The 24675-nt window shown below is 38.3% G+C and overlaps 1 protein-coding gene across 3 annotated transcripts in view; it reads left to right on the forward strand.

The window, feature by feature from the left end:
* LOC114453931 (partitioning defective 3 homolog) overlaps window positions 1-24675 on the forward strand; it is a 563018-nt gene that overhangs the window by 191499 nt on the left and 346844 nt on the right. For all 3 annotated transcript variants that reach the window (XM_028433953.1, XM_028433955.1, XM_028433954.1), the window contains exon 4: window positions 20800-20984. In XM_028433953.1, the coding sequence (XP_028289754.1) occupies window positions 20800-20984 (185 nt within the window). The remainder of the gene's footprint in view (window positions 1-20799; window positions 20985-24675) is intronic.

The raw sequence follows: 24675 nt of genomic DNA on the forward strand, positions 1-24675 counted from the left end.
AGAAGAAGAATCTTGAATTCTATTCTATATTTTATGTGAAGCCAATGCAGAGAGGCTAATACAGGAGTAATGTGATCTCTTCTCCTAGTTTTAGTCAGTACACGTGCTGCAGCATTTTGAACCAGCTGAAGTGTCTTAAGCGACTTGCTCGGGCAGCCTGCTAAAAGAGAATTACAATAATCCAGTCTAGAGGTAACAAAAGCATGGACTAGTTTTTCGGCGTCGCCCTGAGACAGGATAGATCTGATTTTAGCAATGTTACGGAGATGAAAGAAGGCAGTTCTTGAAGTTTGTTTTATGTGAGAGTTGAAGGATAAATCCTGATCAAATAGAACCCCAAGGTTTCTAACAGTTGTGCTTCGTGCCAGAGTAATGCCATCTAGGGCAGTTAGGCTAGCATAGGTTTCTCTAAGGTGTCGTGGGCCCAGTACAATGACCTCAGTCTTGTCTCAGTACGTGACTGCTACGTACTGAAATGTACCCGTGCAGGATTAGCCATGCACACAGATTACTGTACTGATTTTAAAAAATGCATAAAACATCACCAGTCCATCGATAAAAAATCGACTATTGATAACTAAATATGATTGTCATGATCAGATTTATGTGAATACATCAGTTTATTATTGTAAAGTTACATTAGGTTAACTGTTATTTAATGCAGTGTATATTATAATCATGTTTTTTTGGAAAAAAAATGATTCCTTCACCATGAAGAAGATGAACCTCTCCATCCTTTCTTTGTGGCGTTGGAACCTCTCCTGCCTCGTATATTGTTCATTTTTCTCCAAGAAAAGGAGCCATTCAGCACTCGTCAGAAAACATTAGCTTTGAACATTCACTTTAATGGCAGAAGTAGAAAAACTAACAGCGGAACTAGCAAAAATTCATTTTTAATCCATCTCAGTACGAGGTAAACTCAGACCGTGACACTCATCTTTCAAATTAACTTGTCCTCGAGATGCGTTCAGGGTCCCTGGGAAACCTGGAAAATATCAATAATAATATCCCTGCAAAGCCTGGACAAGACGTGGAAAGAGGGCGTGTCGGGGTAAATCTGGACATGTGGTCACCCTAACAAAAACAATTGGGTTCACAAAATCCAAGCAAAAAATTCTGATTATACATGACGAACATTTGACATTCACATACAGATTATCTTAAAGTAATCATTGAACCATAAATGCACATAATGTTACCAGGCCTCAAATGCATCAGTGGTAAATTAGACTTTATGTTGTGTTGTGATTATCATTAGTCATCAGTCATTGAGAATCTTTGTGGTTTATTCAGACAGTGTCTGATGAGGGTCACATTTGGCCAAGAGGAACCATTGGTGCTCTGTGTGGGATAAATGCACTCAGGGTTACGGCCTCTTTAGCATGTCTTTGTCTTCAGGCTCTGGATCCCAGTGGACACGCACACACACACACACACGCACGCACACACACACACACACACACCCACACGCACACACACACACACACACACACACGCACGCACGCACGCACACGCACGCACGCACACACACACACGCACACACACGCATGCATGCACGCGCACGCACACACACACACACGCACACGCACGCACGCACACACACACGCACACACACACACACACACACACACACACACACACACACACACACACACACACACGGCTGCAGCTCCTGCACTGAGCTCATTAGTCCTCTAATGGGAGTGTTTCTGCTGTGCCAGCACTTTTCCATTGTCTTCCACAGGGAGGTCACCTGTAGGATCGGTCTGGCTCTCAGCCCACGTGAGAAGACGCTCACAGGTGAAGCCGTAGGCGTGTCCTGGCAGCCACGTGTTAGTGAACATAGGCACACATTAATGGCACAGTTACAGGGTTTATATCAGCACTGACATGTAATCACTGCTGTATGCATTAATGCACACCAACAGGGAAAATTAATAGCCTTAATAAAAATGCTTCAGAAAATGTGTTTAATTTTTGGGTCTTTATGAAATCAAGAAAATCTCACTTCAAAGTTAAATTTTTATATATAACTACATATATATATATATATACGGAAAAGAAAGGTTAAAGGGTACCTGTAGTGAAAGTGTATATAACAAAAAATGTGTTTAATGTATTACCAATTAACAAAATATGTGCACTGTTTAATAAAAAAACACATTAAAAGGACTTTTTAGAATGATCTAAACCTTCTGGGACAAACCACGGAAAGTCACCATTTTTGACAGGATATGACACATTTTCGTTGGTCGGCCTGGCCTGTCGCTTTAAAAAAAATGGTGCATTGTGGTAAATAGAGGCGTGACAGGTCTGTTTACATTATGGGAAGTGTAATTTTTCTGCTGGCTCTTAGCACTAAGCAGCCATATGTATCCACTTGTGTTGTTATTTGGCAAATTAGAGACGCATAATAAACTATTCGCTTTACACTCCGCTATCGTTCAGAAACTGTAGACCAGCGGAATACTGTTGCCTAGCAACAGCTCACAGGAATCAACAAAAGTGCGTCATATCCTGACCAAAATGGCGACTTCATAGTTTATGCCCGAAGGTAGAAAATCTGTATAAAAAGTCCTTTTAACGTGTTTTGTTTTAATAAAAAGGTGCACATATTTAGTTTTTTGGTAATCCGTTAAAATATTTTTTGTTATATACATTTTCACTACAGGTACCCTTTAAGCCTACTTTTAATGTTATGTTCTACCAGATGTATTCCTCATATGTGTAAAATAAGTACTTCAGTAATATAATAATATATATATATATATATATAAAACAACTATTTTATCGCTCCGCAAAAATTTTAAACAAGGCGGTGTTGAGTGGAAAATCAGTGACCAGGGCGGACCAATCACAGCGCTTACATTCCAGGATGTTTGGGAGTCAGTTTGTGGCTCTAATGGCTCTAACAGGTAGGGCTGAGTCTGTCCGATGACGCTGCTAGCGCTAGCTTCCATTTTGACTATAGGTTTTGTCCTCCTACTGTACACGGAGGCGGCGCCCTTCCCGCGTGTGAGCGTGGTTCCAGCGCCTCTAACTGACACGCCCCAGGGTCTCAGAGCAGAGAGAAGTACTTGTTATTCCATGATTTTGAGACTAAATTTTATATACTTAGCAATTTTTTTCATCTTTGAAATTTGGCTCAGTGGTCAATGACACATGTTTCTGTGATGTGACAAACTCATAACACACATTTATTTCTGCTTTAAGTGTTTCCCTTTACTTTGATATTTTGAGTTTGTGCATGTTTCTTTAAATCCACAGTAGTCCTAAATTACACAAACCCTTTAACCGCATCTTGAAGAAAGACAGAAAACCTTTGGTGGTAAATGTTTTTTTTGTTTTATTTTAATGCTTGTGGGACAGAGAATTGTCTGCTTGGTCTCAGCTTCATTAAAGCCTGTCATGGCCTGTCTCTCCCATCTTCTGCTTTGCATCACATCCAGAATGATCCAGTCCTCCTCAAAGTTCTTTAGGAATCCCTCCCTCCCTCCTCCCCCTCCCCCTCGCTGCCACGTTCCCATCTTCCCACAAACATGATTGCTTTCAGACTAGTTATTTTGGCTCGGAATAAATGTTTTGATCAAAGCAAAATCATTTGTGTATGATTTTCTCACAGAGCAATTCTATCTGTACATTGAGGTCAAACCAGCCTACAGTCACTGAGAGTCATGTGACGTGTACATGAGGGTGAGAGAGCATGAAACCACTGTGTAAACAGTGCTTGTTTCCAGCTCAGCAGTTATTTTGCATGATATTCTTCTTGATTTTTAAAGTGACCTCTTTGAGAACTCTTTGACATTCGAGTGGTAAGACATAGTCAGACATACAGTAAGTCTGTACAGGAAAAGCCCATGATGATTGATTTATGAAATGTCTTATGCCAGCGGAGCACTTTCTATTGGCTCTCTTTCCTCTTGGCATTTCCCTTTAGACTAAAGACTTCTTCTTCTTCTCCAGTATTTTGTGCTTGTGTTTGTGCGCACGTCTCCCGTCCAGTAAACATGCTTCCCAATGGCGTAGGAGTTCAATGTAAAGGAGATGTGAGCACAAAAGCAAAAGTAACAATTTCTCAGAAATAAAATTACCATAACTTACAAAAAAATCCAATGAAATTCATTTGTGCTTATGTACATTTTCTTTTTCTTTCTTTGTTTAGTGTTTATTCTTTTCATTTGTAATATTTCTCCAGTGTCTGTGACATAATCAATCTCCTCCTGGGATAAATAAAGTACTTCTGATTCTGATTAATATTTTTATTTGCAGCCCGGTACGTAAAGAGTAACTAAATCCCCAGGTTTGTGCTGTTCTGCCACTAGGGGGAAATAAAAAAAAATAGGTCTTGATTATGGGTGTTGCTCCTAGAGTAGTTAAGACACGCCCAGTCACAGCAGCCCCGCCTCCACAGCACTGCACAGTTCCACATGGAGCTGTCAATCAATGCTCACTTAGGGCTGTGAGAGGAGGAAACCTAGACCCTCCTCTAATATTTTATATTAGGGGCGGGGCCAACAGTGACGGTTAGTGACATCACTGATCTAATCTCAGCTAATAGCAAAATTCAGTTGCAATAGCAGTTCAACCCCTAGAGGGCAGTCACTCTGACAGTTTACAACTTTACACTAAATTACTTAGACTAAAATGTGAAGAGTGAGACTAGAGTCAATAAACTATATTACTTCATACCTATTTCTAGATGTATTCAGCACAAAAAGTGGTTTTATGGTGTAACTAAACCCCCTGGTTTTGCCTGACCTTGATTATGGGCGGGGCTCATGGAGCAGTTAAGACATGCAAATTCCTGTCTATAAAATCTCCAAAGAACAATCTAGGCTATGCTAACTAGCTACTCAGTACTCACTACATCTCTCTATTCCCAATTATCTTAGTCCAATCTACTAACCACAGGTTGCAGAGTCCACAGGTGTTATTTTTTTAGGAGGGGCGGGGCCAACAGTGGCTCACAATGGTCCAATGACGTCACAGAATTTTGTTCCTTGTCAATAGCAAAATTCAATTGTAATAGCGTTTTCAACCCATAGAGGGCAGTCACTCTTACATTTTACAACAAAATGCGTAAAATTGAAATGTATTGAGAGTTGGACTAGAATCAATCAACAGCAGAACGTAACGTCAAATACTTTTGTTTTCAGCTGGGCTTTCGTTACTATTTAATGGTCCAGTTTCTTGTGTTTACATATTTGCCTCAATCCCTCAGAGGAAATTGGACATACATCATGTGATCCATGGCAGGAATAAATACAGGTTTATTAAAGCTGATATCCGGAGTTTCTGAGAAATCTACGTTCATGTATAATTCTTTTGAAATGCGAAGAAAATACCTAACGAGTCTTTTACTTTGGTCTACTGCTGGTGGTCATTCATATACATTAATGTATATAAGTCCCGCCTTCGTCCTATAGACCCCTATACAAATGAAACGAGCGCCGTGATTGCTCAGCCAAAAGTCTTCTACTTCCTGTTTTTGAGACTGTCAATCAAAGTGAATGTGGAACTGTGCACGGAAACAATGCCACGTGTCACAACAGCAAACATGTAAATATGATTTTGGCTCTTACCTGACCCATAGACATATATCAATGTGACCTGATGTGACCTTGTTATGTTCTGCGATACGCGTGCAGAAAATTAGAGGCGTGGCTTCTGGTAGATTGGGAGGCAGTGGGAGGAAGTGGGCGGGACATCGAGACGCCCTTTCAGAAACTCCGGATATCAGTTTTAAGAGTGAAGTTTATTGCAAAATATTTTTTTATCTGAACAAAGTATTGAAGTCTCATACATAGATTTACAGAACGTTCTAATTGAAAACCTGCAATGAACCCAACAATAATACAACTTTTAGGACTTTGTAAGCAAACTGAGTAAAACCCATTCAGAAAACATACAGAGGTCATAATTTACAATCTCGTGCCATGAGGCAGTGATAGTCATATTTCTTATTTTTTTTGAAGAAAAAGAACTTGGTTGACTGAAGGATTTTCTTAGTTCAACGTCTCCTTTTTGAAGACATCAGTGTTTGGAAATGTACAACGCAAAGGCAAAACAATCTAACTAAAACTGATTACTATAACTAAGTATAAATGATCTGAGCAGCAGCAGACACTAAGCAGAACATGTTTCTTTAACCTCAGACTGTAACATTGCTAATGAAGCTATCCGCTGTGTTTCCATTGAGTTATTTTCTCCCCTTGCTTTCTTTTGCTGTGCGTATGTTTAGATAAGAGACGGGAAACTCCCTCTGATTTTGTCTGATTGATGAACCTGTCACTTTGCTCAGTGTGTGACCAGTCAAACAAGCACTAAGCTGATGTTAGTTTGTGTTGAGAGTTGAAAGTCTTTGCACGTTCACACTGGCCCTAGGTCTGAATCCTAAATCAGACCAACGTGAGAATTTCAGTTGGGTTTAAAGTGTGAGGCAATGCCCTAAATGTAGGTGGCAGGAAATATTTAGATTTAAACTCAGCGTGACAGGACAACTAAGCCCCACACACGCTTCAAAGGCTCTTCAAATAAATGTATATGTTCAGATAAATCCATGAAAAAGAACTGAAAAACACATCTTATGGCTTCAGGACTTCAAAGGCTGTTGCTGTTAAATTTCATCATTCTGCTCCTCACAGTACGATCAACAGCTCAGGGTGTGAGACACTCAACTATTGTCCAGTCTCTATCTATTACTACATGTGCTCTTAAAGGTTCCCTCCACTGTTTTTATAAAGTGGCCTAAAACATTTTAAATGTACTTATCAGAAGATCTATGCCTAACAAAACACTTTGTTTTGCACCATATTTGTTTTGTAAGCTTTTATAAAGGGGGGCTACTTTACACTTTTAGAGCCTGTGTTCCGCCATCTTGAAATCACGTGATTGATGATGTCACACGGCCCCACTGACCTATTGGATTGAAGCATTCAACCTACTTTTAGATCATTTAGCAGCTTTTTCAGTCAACTTGTGCTGCTTTTGGTTGCTCTAAATAACCAAGAAAAGTTAAAGATGCGGATGTAGCTCTCTTTTGTTTACTGCTGGTGTATAAATGTGTGAATGGGTTTGGTCCAGAATACATCAGTGACATGTTAGTCAGGTATGAACCCAGCATGTCTCTCAGATCTATGGACACAGGTCAGATAGTGGAGCCCAGAGCTCACAGATCTATGAACACAGGTCAGATAGTGGAGCCCAGAGCTCACAGTAAACATGGTGATGCTGCTTTTAGTTGTTATGCTGCAAAGAAGTGGAACAAACTGCAGCAGAGCTGAAGTCAGCATCTAATGTGAACATTTTTAAATCAAAGTTAAAGGCACTTTTTTTCTCTACTGTGTATGATTGAGAGATTTTTTGTCATGTTGTTGATGTCATGATGATTTTAATTGATTTTACTGATAGTTTTAAATGTTCTTATTGATTTTAAACAATTGAATGTTTTATCATGTAAAGCACATTGAGTTGCCTTGAGTATGAAATGCGCTATACAAATAAATTTGCCTTGCCTTGCCTTGCCTTGAAAGAGAATAAAAACAATTGTGATCTGTGACCGCAGGTGGCAACAGTTCCAACTCTGCGGTTTTGTAGTCGACAATGAAGCAGAGAGGAAGAGCTTTCCAAAGGGACCTTAACTCCCTTTTAAACAGAGGTGAAACTGTCATTCCCTGTGGTCACTGTGTTTATCTTCTTTCCCTAAACAAAAGAGGGTTACATCAGCATATTTAATGTTTCCTGATTATTTTTGCTCAGAATATTATTGACAAAAACAACTATGGAGTGTATTGATGGAATGAATAAGTGATGACACACATTTCAAAGAATCTAATTTTGTAAATATGTGGAATGAAACCATATTTAGTGTCTCATGAATAGATTAATTTTTCTAGTTTTGGTGTGGGACAAAGACTGACATTTATATTCTCAGTTCATGTTCTCATCAAGATCATTTCCTTCATCATTATAAAATTATCATATTTAACCAAAAAATACACATTATAAAACCCCTTATTTTTTATGCTTTCATTTGTAATGTTCTACGCTGTCTCTCTCTCTCTCTCTCAAGTACCCCCTGTAGTGCCATTGCGTACCCCTAGGAGTACACGTACCCCCACTTCAGAAACACTGATTTAGAGCAATCAAAAGTAGTAGTCATTTTGACCAAAAAAGCTGCTAAATGATCTAAAAATCAGGCTGAATGCTTCACTCCAATAGGAAACCATGGGATGTTTACAGGCAGTGGGGCCGTGTGACATCATCAATCACATGATTTCTAGATGGAGGAACACAGGCTCTAAAACTGCAAAGTAGGCCCTTTATTAAAAGTGAATGAAAACGAATATGGTGCAAAATAATGCATTTTGTTTGGCATACATGTTCTAATAAGTTCATTTTAAAGGTTTTCGTGCCACGTTTGTAAAAGCAGTGGAGGATCCCTTTAAGATGTACACAGTATTTTATTCAAAGCATGTCATTATAAAACTCTGCTAACTAATCTGTGGAATACCACCTTGTGATATCTGTTTTAAAAAGCAGTATAGAGTGGCACACTTTGTGATTTATGACTTTTTAAGTGCCTCACGTAACCGCACTAATGTTACTGCTACTGTGTGACTCACGTTAAAGTCCCATTAAACTGCTATTCACTCCTAAAACCTGACAATTAATGCGTAAAATGATCTTATAGGCGATATTTGTGGCTACCTTGTTTCCTAATTGCATATTTTTCTTACTAAGGGTGATACTTGAATGAAATATACAGAAGTAGTTTCATTTTTTAAATCTCTCCCATTGCTCCCTGCTTAGATTTTAACTTTTAATAAAATCCTCCCGTTCTTTATGAAGCTACAACTCATCAGTTATGTCTGTTGTAATCACATGTGTTTTTAGGGATCTTGGTTTAAAATCCTTAAACACAACATATGTTTCCATAGTGGAGAATAAGTTTAGCATCGACTGAGTGTGAGCTCAGTGAATTAGTCTGATTCACATTAACAACAGGCCACACAAACTTTATTTATATAATAAATGACATAAACCCTGCTGTTCTCAGGTGTCATTTCATAGAAGTTTTCTTTCTTTTCAATCAGAACAAAAGCTGTTGTTCAGTCTTTGTTAGTGTTTGTGATGCTTTTAGATGAAGACTTTCTGCCACAAAGTCAGGTTTAATATACAGTACATACTGCAAATGTGTCTAAAAAAATAATTATTTTGTGTATTTTAGTTGTTGTAAATTTTGTTTTTTGGTCATTTTTTAAATACATTTTTCTCTCATTTTGTGTGTTTTTGTTGTCAAAATATGAGGGGTTTTTTTGCATCATTTTTTTAATATTTTTGTTGTTGTTTTGGAGTCTTTTTTGTGTGTTTTTGTTGTCCTTTCCTATCATTTTGTGTGTTTTTGGAGTTTTGTTGTGTATATTTGTAGTCCTTTCATGATTTTTTTCTTCATGTGTTTTCTTTTGTTATGTGATTTTGTCATTTTTGCTGTTGTTTTAGAGTTAGTTTTAAAGATGTACTTTTGTTCACCTTTTTAACATAATTTCCTGTTATTTTAAGTGGTTTTTGGAGTCTTTTTTTGTATGTTCTTGTTGTCCTTTTATGTATTTTTTCTGCCATTTTGTGTAATTTTGGTGTTATTTTATGCATTTTCTTTGGGGGCCACACAGACCTAGACCAAGAGCTGGATGTGGCCCCCCAGGCTGCCAGTTGTCCATGTCTGTTATAGTATCACAAATAATCAGAGACACAAAACTCACAGAAATCTAATATTATCTAGATCTTTTTTTCTGTAACACAAACTATTTTTAGTGATAAAATCTTTATTTAATCTTTAAAACCAGGTGCTTTCAATTCAGATCTAAAAGGGTGGAACATTTCTGATATTGGACACCTTTAAACTATTTTTACTACTATAAGTGATGCAGTTACTAAAAGTCAGACAAAGGGTGTTGGCTGTTATCACTGGACTTCATGTTCTTACCTTTGGCTTCTGACAAAGATGAACCATTGTTTTCAATCATTGGCGACTTTACTATGAGTTAGATTTATGGCCCGTATCACTAAAAGCCCCCTCCACAAGACCCTCCATGATGGAAAAGCACTAAATAGTTCCTGTGTTGCTGTTTTTGTCTGGTTTTAGGTTGTTTTTATTCGTTGATTAGCAGCTCCCACGAGGCCTTAGTGTGCAGGGGGGTCCTGTCTATATAAGGATAGAGATATGATGTTACATGGACGTTGATAACATTAAGATTATTTCTTTCTTGGGTTATTAAAGGAGCATTATTCATCTGGATATCATCTGCAGCAGAACATTCTTGAGCAGATGGCCATACTGTACACATACTGTACATCAATGTTTCCTGTCTCGTGTTGGCTAAAAACTTTAGGTTGTTACATCTGATTTCTTACTTACTATACATATAGATTTTATATTTACTATGTTTTTTTAAAAGACAATAATGGACAGCTATGTGGAAATATTTACACTTTTTAATTACATTTTAGACACAAAATGAAAACCTACAAGCATTTTCTAGGTTTGCAGTTAAGCATTACAATAATTATTAGGGGTGTGTATTGCCTGGGAATACGATTCATATCCTGATACAACACGATACAATATATCCCGATATTAAACTATAAGGCGATTATTGCGATTTTTTGTTTATACTGTATATATGACTTAAGAAACAACTAATCTGTAAATTTGTACACCTTCATAAGAACAATATGTATGAAATATTCAGTTTCCTGCCCAAGGACTGTCAGACCTGTACAGAGTTGAAAAAATAAAAGTCTTTAATACAAACTCCCCAAAAATACAAACTAATAACCTGACAAAGTGTAAATCAAAGTGAATAAAAAAAAAAAACTCTCATGAGAACCCACACAGAAGCTCTAAAATTGACTGACTAAACAAGGAAAACAGACATGAGCAGGTCGGGTTGATGGTCCAAAAGACCAGCACACATTCAATGTTCAAGCACTCCTTAAGTAGAGAGGGTAATCAGGAAGATGGGCTTCACCTTGGAGAAAGAACAGACTATTTCTCCCAGAAATAAGTGTGAGAGAGAGAGAGAGTCGTAAAGAGCAAAGTGTTTTCTTTAGCAAATCATCATTGGAGTTCGATCCTCAGTCATCAGACAATGTCCACTGCTGTCAGATATTTAAACTTTGTCGTACTTTCTTGACATTCCATCCAATAAGGGTTTGCTAAACATTTCATATGAGCTCCTTAAGTGGTATCTTTGACCCATTTCAGCCTTGGGGTGACCAGCAGTCTTTGACAATCTTTTTCATATTTAATTTCTCTCTCTACAGTCTTGGTTCCCACAGCTTCAGTGCTGTCCTGTTTTTACTCCTGTGGAGGATTCAGGTCTCTGTGTTTTCAGTGGAAAGTCCTCCACGCTGATCCCAGTGGACATAAATATGTGGTTGGGGAGAGAGTTAAAACAGCTCAATGCCATAATTTATTCAGACATTGAACTTGCCGGAGCTTGAAATATTCAAAGTAACCCTGGAAGAAAAAAAAGGCTTTTAGATATTTTATGAAACCATGGAAGCTTGGCATTTATATTTAAATCAGTTCAGTGGGAAAGTGGACTCTGAGTACGCCAAGGCCAGAAGGCCACAAGAGATCCTCCAGATTGTGTCCGTCCCTGGTGTGCAGGTAGAACCTTTGCATTTGTAGACGTACAGGGACTCGACCTCGTTTAATCTGTAACCTCTAACCTTCAGTTTATTCTTATCATTTAAATTCCCTTGGATTTAACATTTAGAAATCATTCTATTTCACTTTATAGATTAAAATACATTTATTGCCTTCTTTGTATCCAACCAAACGTTGTAATAAAGATTGTCGCACTTTCATAGTGAGCATTTATACTTTATTGGTTTATTCCACAATCTTGTTATTTTGATCTTCAATAGGACAAGTGTGAGTTTTTTGGTTAATCTTTGTCAGTTGTCATTGACTTAAAGTATTTGAAATGACAATAATGAGATTATGACTAAAGGATACATGTGAATGAAAACTATATCAAAATATATCAGTATTTACGTTTCTTCTTTGGAAGGTATCCAAAGGTGGGACAAGCCATGTGGTCTTACGCGTTGATCACATCAAATCTTTCTGTGTGTATTTACAACATGAATATTAGGAATGCACCAATTCTTGGCTGAAACCAAAACCCAAAAATGAGAAAACCAAGGCCGAAGACTGAAACTAAAGTAAAACTTGGGTAAAGCATCTGCTGACAGACTCTCAAGCTGAATTTATGCAGCTGATGTGTCTTTTATATTTTTTTGAGCGTTAGAAGAAGACAATGTAGACTGGCGCTTCAAATATACCAATCTCAACATACTCAGCCTCACCAACTCTACACCAATCTGTAACTTTTGTCTTGTCCGACATCTTAAGTACGACGCTCATATAACTAGACTTCCTAACTCAGCCCTGCAAAAACAATTTCTGTTCCGCTCTAATAATAAACCATATACCTGTGACATATAGAAAAACTACCATAAACTTACCAGCCTTTATTCTATTCAACTCCAACGGGAAATGCAAGATAAGTGAAGGTTCCTGCCTCTGGTAGAGCAAATCCTTGGCACCCAACCCACTGAAGCAGTGGAAGGAGAAAATTGAGGATGATGATGAGCAGAGACACAGCATCAACGTGACGCAGAAACATGAATGACTGTGCTCAGATATATTGAAATATGGACACTCTGCGAACACGTTGGCTCGTCTAAAGACAAGCATGGGAGTCATGACAACATCCTGTTTCAGCCGCGTGATTTCCCTGAAAAAGATCTTAATGTCATTTATTTAACTAAGACTAGACTATAACTGAAATAGTCCTGATTACTACATTTTGACAAATGCCAAATAGCATATTAGCCAAAAGACTAAATCTAAATCTTAATTTGCTGTCAAAATCAACACTACCTATGACATTATTAATTTTGTGACGTTTAATAAACAGATGAATGCTTGTATAAAAAAGCTACATCTAAACCTTTCCAGCCAGTAATGGATTCAAAGATATTAAGGCCTGTGGAGTTCATCACAGTGAATCCTGAGCCACAGTGATATTCGCCTGCTTGCAATGGTTAATATGTCTTCTTTGAACCCCTCCAAGTAACTCTTACTGACTTGATTTACATTCTAATTAATATCTAAGGTGGAGAAATGTGACGGGGTTTGTTTAGTTTAATATCCATCATATTAGGAGAAATACAAGAACTCAAGCATAGTCAATTCCGACTGTCCTCTCTGTGACCTTATCAGTATGCTGAAGCACCAGCTCTATTTAGTTGGCAGCCAGTCAGAAAGAAATGGCCACTCCCTAACGTCCAGGTACAATCAGGGTTATTTACTTCATTCCATTTCAGTGATTGGAAACCTCTAGAGGTAATGCATTAGAAATGTTTTTACCTCTGGGTTGGAAGTTTGAATTAGTAAAGGGCACAGGCAAGAAAATAGTTTGCAAAGAAGTGTCATTAAGGTAGTGCTATTCATAAGAAAATGAATCAAAACTGAGGGGAAATGTCTGTGCTGGTGTCTTATCTGCTGTAATCCTTTCAGGCCAATTTATTTCCCATCCAACAAGGCGAGTGTGAAAGATAAATAAAGGCCAAAGCAATACGAGGTGATAGCCCATGGAGAGACAAACCTCCCTGTGGTGGTTCTACGTCTCTGACCCTCCACCCCGACCATAATCACTCACTTTGGGGGCGGGATCAGGGTTTGGGTTTATTTACCTCTCTTCCTTCAAACCGTCTCACTCTCCCATCAGTGCAGATCGATTCCTAGCTTGGTCTGAAAAAGCAGCGCTGGTTATTATACTTGGGACCAGAAAAACTCTTCTGAGCACCAGGATAATCCCATCACAAATTAAGTAGAGGGATATTGGTTAGGGAGAACAGGGAGGGAGAAGGTTCTTCATGTGGTGACCTTGTGAGCAGCCAAACACATAAACAAGAATGCCCCCTGTTTTTTTTATTTTATTTTTTATTATATGGTAGTGTCTAAGAGCCTGTACCTACGATGGATCAGCATTCATTAAATAGAAGCCTATTTAAGCCTTTTGGAGATTAAACTTGATCCATGTATGAACACAATCACCAACAAACCCCCTCCCATCCTCATCAACTTCATTCACCCCCCACACCCCACCCCCTTAACACACACCTCCGTCACCTCATGCCAGGTTAAACAACAGCTGGGGAAGCTACTTGAAACAAAGGCGTTGGACCCCCAAGGTCTCAGTCTCAGGGTCTGTAGGACATGTGGTGCCCAGCTGTCTGTGGTATGACAACACCTCAACCTGATCCTGAGGGTGGTGAAGGTCCACCTGCTGTAGAAAATGTCATACCTTGTACCAACACCAAAGGAGAAGACGTCTTCCATTGGATAGGCTGATATTGGCCCATCTCAGGACTTAACACTAGCATGACCAGAGTGGTGTCATTTGACACCTATACCTTTAATGTCCAAGCTGGTGTCAGATGGCGGGTGTGAACAACTCAGCTTGTGACCATTGTTATGTTACTGAGGCCACTACTCCCCCCTCAGCTAGGGTGGGGGGGTGGCTAGGTAGGTTCCAGGACACAAAGACCTTTTGTATTCTCCTTTGTGTTTCCCATACAGCAGCTACATAGAGGTTGCAACTTATATTTCAACTTTTGCAACAGAAAGTAGTAATAGTGAGACGGCAACAGTTTGTTTGCATTCTTGGTGAAATTTATTTAATAGAGATTTTGTGAACATTTCTGGCACTGCCACACCTCCTTTATGCATTTGCCACATGCAAACTTGTCACAATACATACAACGCTTGGTGGCACGGTTTTTCCTGCAGCAACACTTCACCTGGCACAATGCCCTTTTCCCCACATCAGGTGTGGGTGGTTGTTGCTGAAGGTTTTGCTCATTCACCTCCTTGGCTGCCATGTGAGACCAGGCAAGCTCATTTGCAAGCTCCAGCAAGAAGTCCACCCTCCTCTCCTTGACCCCAGTGCATGCCTGATAAAGCACATGTGCGTTCAGCGCTGCAATGTCAATCATGTTGTAAAACACAGCGACTGGCCAACGCCGTGTTCCTGAACGCACAGTGTACTTTCGAACCATCTGGTCCATGACATCCACACTGCATTTCATGCTGTTGTAGTCGGTGACTGTGTTCGGCTTTTTTTTCCGAGTAGCCTCAGTCTCCACCACGCTGTGCACGCTACTGAGGAGGCAGACAGTCTTCTTTCGTTTGGGCACATAAACAGTCAGTGTGGCACCAGAGGTTGAAAACACTTGTGTGCTGAATTCCTCACGGGCCAAATTATTTTTAGCTGAATCTGGAAGCTCCCGGCGAATCTTATTGACTGTGCCAAGGAGGGTGGTCTTCCGGCTGTGCAGTCGACGTGCTAGTGACAATGAAGTGAAAAAATTGTCGATTGTAACAATTCTTCCTTTGTCCATAAACGGTTCCATAAGCTTCATCACCACATTTTCAGACAATCTCTCCCCAGGTGGACGACTGGGGTCTTTGCCAAGATATGGGATGATTTTGCACACATACTTGGATTTAAGGTCACATGCCACACAGAACTTGATACCAAACTTGTCCGGCTTCGTTGCAATGTATTGCAAGAAACAGCAGCGAGTCTTAGTTGGAAAAAGTTGCTCATCTATGGTGATGTGCCTGCCTGGGTTGTACGAAGTGATGCGGTTGGCAACAAAAGACCCCCAAACGTCAGAGATTGCAGCAAACCGGTCAGTCGCAACTCGTTCACCACGTGTGTCCTTGTCGTCGAAGCGTAGATGCTGAATGATGTCCTTGAAATGGTTTCGAGCCATAATCCTGTTGACCAGGGGCGGTCCCAGTTTTGCTGACCATGTGTCATGCAGCGATGGAAGGCGGACAATCCCCCACAGAAGCAGGATGGCAATGAACGCCATTAGTTCAGGTATGGCCATGAACCAGTTCTCATGTTGTGTCTGGAGTGCATGCTGGACAGTCCACTCCTGAATGGTCCGAAGCATTTCCAGAGTTATGAAGCAGAAGAAACTCTGTAAGCGACTCGTCACCTTTCTTCTGGCCAAAGCAGTTGGCTCTCCATCTGTGACGTGACCTTCAATTGGGCTGTGATGGAGAGGCCTTCCGACCTGTTCTTCACGCCACACTGTGCCGTCTTTTGCCGTCTCTGTCAGCCGCTCGTGTGTCTCCAGGCAACCTCTCTTTTCTGAAGGTGGCGAATCCTCCTCATGTATAGGGTGATCATATTTTTGAGATGTGATTAATGAAACATTAAAAACACAACTGCCATAATCAGCAAACAAAAAAAAGGATGTTTAGAAAATCTTACCGGAAGAAATTTCAGAGTCAGAACTCAGCTGAAGGGATATTTCTTCTCCATCGGAGTCACAGGGGTTGGCGTCATTTAGGATCATCTCCAAAGCCTGCTGAGAGCTGTAAACTTTTGACATCCTTGCTTCTCAGTCGCCAGAGTCAGTGAAATATCTGCCCTGAGTTGGCTATTTTTTCACCTTGAGGTGATAAGCCTTTTCAAACTTTCACTATGGTTCAGTACTTCCGCATTGGGTCAAAGGTCAAGAGGGATAATGTCAGCATAACTGATGGTGTAAACAGAGATTGAGATTGTTTTTCCCTGTTGAAGCATTGATTCTTTGTGCATCTTGTGCACTTTCTTCAAATTTGTAAAATAATAGCTTAATAAAATAATTCATGGACCTGGTTAGTGAATGGTGGACCTCGTGAATCTACCTTTTTAAAGTGAGAACTCAAACAGTCCTTTTCACACTCGGAAATCTTTCTTTACCATAAATAGCAACAATACATTTGATTTATAAGCACAAAAACAATAAAAGTAAATAGTGAAAATACAGGAGTAGGAAACAGGAGCTTGGTTGCTTTATTACTGTTTTTATTTTTCTAATTTTATTTATTGTGGTTTATTAATTGATCACAACACACATGGCTCATATTAATTTGGCCATTCTTATCCAATAATTCCATATAATGTTATTTGGATTAACAAACATCTACCTGGGAGAAACTGGTTTCTCAACACTGGCCATCATTTACACCAACCCCCAAAGTTTGTCACTGCCTAGCTGCACATTCCTATCGAATGGCTTTATTTACATAAGAGAGGTGGCCCCACTGAGTTGCAAATGAGTGTCATTTGGCGGCCTCTGGGCAGGGCAGCAGGAGTAAGAAAACCTTGGGCATGCTAGTGTTAAAGGAGACCCTCTAAAAACAATTCCCAACTTAAAGTGTTAAAATGTTCTTTAAAAACACAAAAGAAAGTGAATACATCAACACTAGAATCTTCTTCAGTACACATTTAAAAACAAGTTTGTGCATATTGGTCATTCCATTAGTGTTATTGCATATAACTAATTTATTTCCTCATTTATAATGAAAACATTTTCTAAAAAAAAAATAAAAAAGCACATGAAAAGCAAAAAAAACTACATTAGTGTTTTTACTGTTTAATACAAACCACTGCTGCTGAATCTAGTGTAGTTTATATCTGATGAGTTACATGAAGTTAAGTTATGGTTGATAAACATCTCTCTGATTACTATAATTAAACCAGATCATCTAAAATATAAAGAATTTATGCATTTTATTCAAAGATTCATTTACGATTTTTCAGCCTGGTATGGGATGGTATTAATGTTTGTAAATACACACCGACAGATTTGATGATCGCTACGTAAGACCCCATGATGACATGAGTTCAGATTGGATTTCCTCCCATGTGACGAAATTATTGCTTCCTTTTGTTAGTCGACAAAAAATATTAACATATTTTGATATGGTTTTTGTCCTCATGTAGTTTTTATAATTAGTCATAGTCTAGTTTTTTGCCACCTAAGAAAAATGTACTTGATGAGAACTAGGACAAAACATTTTAGTCAACAAAATTAACACTGGTCTATACTTGTAGACTTGATAATTGTTTCTAAAGATGTCGGATGTTTGCTTTGTGTATGAGTTTAGCATTGGGCCTAGAGCTGCAATCGGACCTGACAGTCTCCAAATCGGTTCAATAACGAGTCAAGAACAAGCCGTTTATACGTTTTTAAACATCCAAAGCCAAAGATCTTCAGCCATACTTGGGCCAAAAATAACAATAAAAAAGTCAGTCTATTGTGTATAAAGCAGTAAGTATGACACGGTCGATCGTTAAGTCCAGATCATTTTAATGTTTATTATGTGAACAAGCATTTGTATTCCAATCCTCTCAAGATGTAGCATTACTATATGAGCTCATTCAGCAAGTGATTAAACAGAGGACAATTATTTCTCATCTTCTTCTTAGTTGTAAGCAGATTAATCCACCTCATGAGCTAAAGAGACATTAGCCTATTAATCCAAAATAAAGCATACACACTGTTATCATTGCTTCTAATAACCTATTAACACTTAAACAAACACTGTGAGGCTTTTAAAAACTATGTATCTTGTAGAAATCTGTGTAGAAGTGTTTTCAACTTTTTCGAAACATGAATAAAAATGCTGATGAATACATCCTCTGAGGCCTCTCTCCTTTTTTTGAAGTTTTTAATCATCGTCTTTTTCGTGCTCCCATTCCCGGTCTGCTTGGATTTTTATGTCATCACTAATTTCATCATATCTAATCATGCTGGACGATAATTACACTCCCTGTATAAGGTGAATATCATTACATCTACAACAACTAAAAGCAAACCATCCATTACTGAAAGGAGCAGAAGTTTATTACCTGTCCTTATTGGATCTCGAGTGTAATTTAAAAGTAGACCCACCATGACGGGCCATGTCTGGCCACAAGAACTGGTTTCTTGATTCAATTCCCTTGCTTTTGTCAGGAGTGCTCCGAGCAGTAGATGAAATAAATGAAACACATTTCAAATAAAGTAATGCATATTGTATTAAGGAGTGCCTTTGAGACTTGTTGAGTTTTCCATATGAAACACTTTAGAAATCCGACTTGTTCGTCAATGATATTGTTTATTGAGGTTTTTTGACATATTTATGTACTTGTTTGCATATTAACTCTCTAACTCTAACATATGAGTGGAAAGTTTGGAAGCTTTAAAGCACATTGCTGGCATTTAATAGCAGTCATTGTGTTTGAGTCCTGAATGTGGAAGGCTAACTATTGCTTGTCTTCATGAACTCTGTCTAGTAATGGGCAATGCCGGCTTAAATATAGTGTTTTGATGAGTGGAAAATGGTCCCTGTCGACAAATAGAAAAGCAAAACATATGCTTGGATCTAAAATATAGCTGTAGAAGTGTTTATGTTTACAGGTAATCAACTTTATTACTGGTCACGACACTGCTCTCTGAGGTACAATAAGCATCTACACTCTGATACAGCTAAACCCCAAATGTGCTATTTGTAGAGGTCATTTATTATTAATGTGAAATAATTACAGAGTAATATTGTAAGACACCTTTTAGTTTATGAAGCCTCTAGCTTTATACAGTCTCTTACCGTATTCTTGTTATGATTTAACAACCTTTTGAAACAAGAGGTGTAATATTTAACAAGAATATCATAGAGTGTCTGAATAGAACATCGTCATTCATGGCTGCTTCTACAGACGGTGGAGACGCTGCTCCTCACCTGCCGTCAGAGAAAGACATTTTACTATTAAACGCCAACAAAGAAATGACCAAACTACGGGAAGAGATTTGTCGCCTTTCTAACGAGGTAAAAAAGAAAGATGAACTACTCACCCAGTACACAGTCACGGTTGTCAGTAGCGCTGTCATCCTTCCTCAATAGTACTCCATGTAACAACGATACAGTCCCCTGGGAAAATCCGGGTTCAAAACTGTCCTGTTTTACGCCACGCCTGCCATTGATCATAAGCCAACACCTTCAAGTACAGCTTTTGTTATAATTTACATTTATTATCAAAAACTGGGATTTTCTTGGTTTTTCTAAGGGAAAGGGTTGGGATTCTAATCCTGAATTTAATCTTGATATTACTTGTATGTTTAGTCATTATTCAGGTCTTTCTCTCAGATTACTCCACACATGCCTTTAGAAATAACGTCTGACCTTCATTTAGTGACGAGTGCAACATCCTGGTTACTACAACTAACAAATCTGCTTGGCATTTTGAGAGATTTTAAGTAGGATTCAGTAAAACTCCCTGGATTTCCTTTGGTAACAAAGTGCTGGTTTTTCTACTGTGTGGCGCAACTTTCTGTTGATTCTTTTAGATGCTCCATTCAACCATACAGACTGTTCTAACTGTGGATACTGTGGGATCCTTTTGGGGTTCACTGTAGGTATAATGGTAATGAGATTAAATAAACACATTTACACTCTTGTTCCGTTTTGGTCTTTTTTAGCTGTTTTCAAACTATTGTGATTTTTAAGCATCTACAGTACATTCAATTCTTTATTTTTAGGGAAAAGACAAGCCTAACATGCACAATGATTGGTTTTTATGGAACTTTAAAAAATCTGAAAACACAGCACATTTTTTCTCATTTTGATTAGTGTTCTGCTATTATTAACATTATTATCATTGTTATTGTTTGGATTGTTTGACAGTTTGTGAGATTATGGAATTTGATTCCAGCCTCATTGCAGTGAACTGTTGCGTCTTCTGGGATCCAAAAGTTGATTTAGAGAAAGTACATGTTGTCTCTCCATTCGTCTTTTTAAAATAACTGCTTCATGATATAGATCATATGTTTTAATTTCTATGCCTTTATGAAACTTTCATATACTCAAATCTTTTTACCTTCCTCCCCTTTCCACAGATATGGCTCTAAATGTCCGTCGAAGCAGCGATCCGTCTATGGCTGACGTTCCTACTGATCAGTTACTGGTTGGTCCAGATGAACCGTCCCGAAAGAACCCAGCTCGTTGGTCCACAACTGCTGGTTCCCATAAGTACAGCCACAAACCCAACCAAAACCGAGGCACAGGCAGCCTGGACAGAAAGGTGAGCTCCTCAGCCTATAATTATGCAAAAATATTTCTGACTTTGTGATTTGAGGCAAAGCAAGGGTGTGAAGAACTCAACTGATCTCATTTACATTGTTTGGTTTCATGTTGAGTCTTTATGCTTGTGACGGCTTTGTTTCAGGTTTGACTAGGGCAGCTTTCCAGAAGGGTACAAGTGGGGTCATGGGTGTAAACCTTCAGTTTGCAAACTAACTTTGTCTTTTCGGTGGCCACTAACTCCACTAACTGATTCCACTGGGATTGGCACTGTACTTCCAATGTTTCTTTACAGCAGCACAAAGTTGGTCGAGTAGGATTGCACTCCTGCAAGTTCTCACAAGGGTTATTCTTTGTCATTTCAGCAAATTCAAAAATGACAAATTATTATTAGACACAGAGGCCAGCTACAATGGCTTCATGTAAAGGTTTTTCATTATTGACAAATGGGGAAATAACCCAAAGTTAGGGTCCAAAATAAAAATAAAGAAGTCACATAAAGAAAATGTGTTTTATATCCCAAGAATAAAGTAATCTTTATACTATAAATGTAAACTTTTTTCGGATTTCAAGAGACTATCACACAAGAACCAATGCATACAGTATATATGACGAATCATTAGTGATGTGAACAGTCTATGTTCATAGCTCAAAGCTGATAAACTTACCGAGGACATATGCTCAGTTGTTTACTGAAGGCCCAAATATTGTTCCAGACCCATAACCCTGACAAACATTTTTCCAATTCTGAAGGGCTGGCATGTCCACCAGATAGGATGTATAGCAGATATTTTTGTATATAGTGAGAGAGTAGGTGGAGCTGTATTACTATACCACATTTCAGTTTCCTATGTGATGTAGTTCCTGAGATACTGGAAGCTGAAAATGGAAGAAAAATAAGGATGACTGAAAATATTTATATCTAAACAATTCATTTGACCAAACTGAAAGTGTGCCTTTTGAATAATCGCGGAACTATTGGGAAAAATGTGTACATTTTTTTAGACCGAAGTGTGTGCGCGCCATTTGTGAAATGACATAAAATGACCCATATGTCAGATAAAGTCGTCAATATCTAGATCTGTAAGAATTAATGTATCTTCTCCTTTTAATCTGATGGAATTAACAAATAGATGCAAGTCCTTTTTAATTTGAATTGAAGCAAGATCGGTCAACACATTTAAGAAAAACATACTCATAAAACAAGATAGAGGCGACTTTCATTAGAATTGTCACTTGAAATGACTTGTAGGATAATGTGAATAGAATCAACACATTTTCTGCTCTAAATCTGCTGATCACGACTCCTTTTCTCTTTTTCCACGTAACGGCACACATACAGGATGGAAAGTCTTTATCTGTATCTCTTTCCCACTGATAACAGCTCTTCTTCTCATCGTTTAAAGAAAGATGAGCTGAGCCTGTAAAACCTTTGTTTCTTTAGTCAAAAATCACCCCCATTCAGAGTTTTTAGGTCTTTGTAAAAAGATCAAATAAAAATGACTAAAACCAGCTCGTATTCCTCTACCCTGCTGTCTCTGAAGAAGAGGGACATAAAACACCTTTTTTATACAATGACTGCCCCCCACACGGTGCTGTAAGACCTTTACTTCATGCAGTGAAGGGTGTGTTTCCAATCAGGGAGTGATGTTAAAAAGGAGACGTGATGGAGTGCTTTGAACGTGAGGCAGCAGCCCTGCACATGATTAGCATGCAGGGAAGAGAAGGATGTTAATCCCATTTAAAGACACTTTAGTTGTTACAGGCCACACTATGGACCATCACAAACTGGTGCTAAAATACTGGAAAGGGTGGAGCTTAATGTGGCAAATTGATCATTAGAATATTTAGAAAATAAAGAAAGAACCACTTTGGATGCATTTAACACCATCGGACACAAGAGTTTTTTCTCCCTAAATTAAGTTTAGCTAAATATTTAACAGTGTACCCGTACCCCTTGAGACATTTAGTCTGAACCCATGTACCCCCCACTTTTGTACTCTTAAAAAACATAATAATGTAATATCATATCAAATGTAGCCCTACTGTGAATTTTACCTAGCCTGTTGAGGAATAATATATAATCAGAATCTAGAATATTTGCATTTCCTGAAGAAAATACAAGTGAGGATGCAGGTGCTGGCCCGTGTCGCACTGCATTAGCTTATCATTGGCATTAGCATTATCTAGCATTAGCCTAGCAATTGCAATAACCTAGCAATAGCATTAACCTAGCATTAACATAGCAATAGAATTAGCCTAGGATTACCATTAACATTGACCTAACATTAGCTTTTACCTAGCATTAGCTCAGCAATAGCATTAACCTAGCAATAGTATTAACCTGGCATCAACATTAACATTAGCACAGCAACAGCATTAGCCTAGCATTAATATTAACCTAATATTAACTTTAATATAGCATTATCATTAGCCTAGCAATCGCATTAACCTAGCATTAACCGTAACCTAGCAATAACTTAGCAATAACATTAACCTAGCATTAACATAGCAATAGAATTAGCCTAGCATTAGCCTAGAATTAACATTGACCTAGCATTAGCTTTAACCTAGCATTAGCCCAGCATTGGCATTAACCTAGCATTAGCCTAGCATTAACATTCACTTAGCATTAGCCCAGCAATAGCATTAACCTAGCATTAACATTAACTGTTCTATTTATATTCTAGTTTCCAATGTTGTCATTTTTATTCACGTACCCCCTATGACAATACGCGTACCCATGGGGGTACCCGTACCCCACTTTGGGAACCTAGGGTGTAAATGATTGTAAACTTTCATTGAGTACTGAAGATATCAATAAACTATTTTTACTGGAAAAGTTTGATTTAGTTTTAGTCATAGTCTTTAGATTAAAATGCAATTTAGTTTTACTGAAACGTAGATATCAGGACTATTTCAGAGTTAGTCTAGTTTTAGTCAACTAAATGGCATTAGTCGACTAAAATATAATGCATTTTTTAAAGCTTCAAATACTATTTATCAACCTGATATTGAACGATATTAGGTTTTGTTTGGCCTTCATTGTAACAACAATAGTTTTTATATTAATACCTTCCAAAAAAAACTGAGTTCTGATTTTATTTTGTCATATGTAAACAGTATTACTGACTAGCTTTTATTAGTAGACAAAAGTATCAACAAGTTTTGATTTAGGGGTCTAGGGGTACACAATGACACTACAGGTGGTACTTGAGAGAGAGAGAGAGACCCCAGAGAGAGACCCCAGCCTCACTAATCCAAGTCAATCTAAAGTCAAACAAGTTCATCAACTCATCATTAGTCCACAGTGAGATTATGTACTGTACATTCTATTGTTGTACTCAATATACTGTATCGATGCACTTGTAACACATTCACCAAAGTTATTGCATGAATTGATCATACTGTATATATATGCAAATTCTTATCTAAAGTCTGATTTAGTTACATTACTGTATGAAATATTTATAGTTTGCAACATTCACTGTAATCCAAGAATATATTATTTTTTCTTTTCACTGACACGTCCAATATTTCATATCATGTGTGTGGTCGCTCTCCTTGGCCACATTACGTTCCCGCGACTTCTCTACTTCATTCAGGCGGAATCCAACACTTTTCAAGCCGTTATCAACTCTATTTACAATTTACTAGCGGACAGCACAGGTTTAGCATTTTCACTTGGGATT

This window comes from Gouania willdenowi, chromosome 20 (assembly GCF_900634775.1).
Source record: "Gouania willdenowi chromosome 20, fGouWil2.1, whole genome shotgun sequence".
NCBI classification, from domain to species: domain Eukaryota; kingdom Metazoa; phylum Chordata; class Actinopteri; order Blenniiformes; family Gobiesocidae; genus Gouania; species Gouania willdenowi.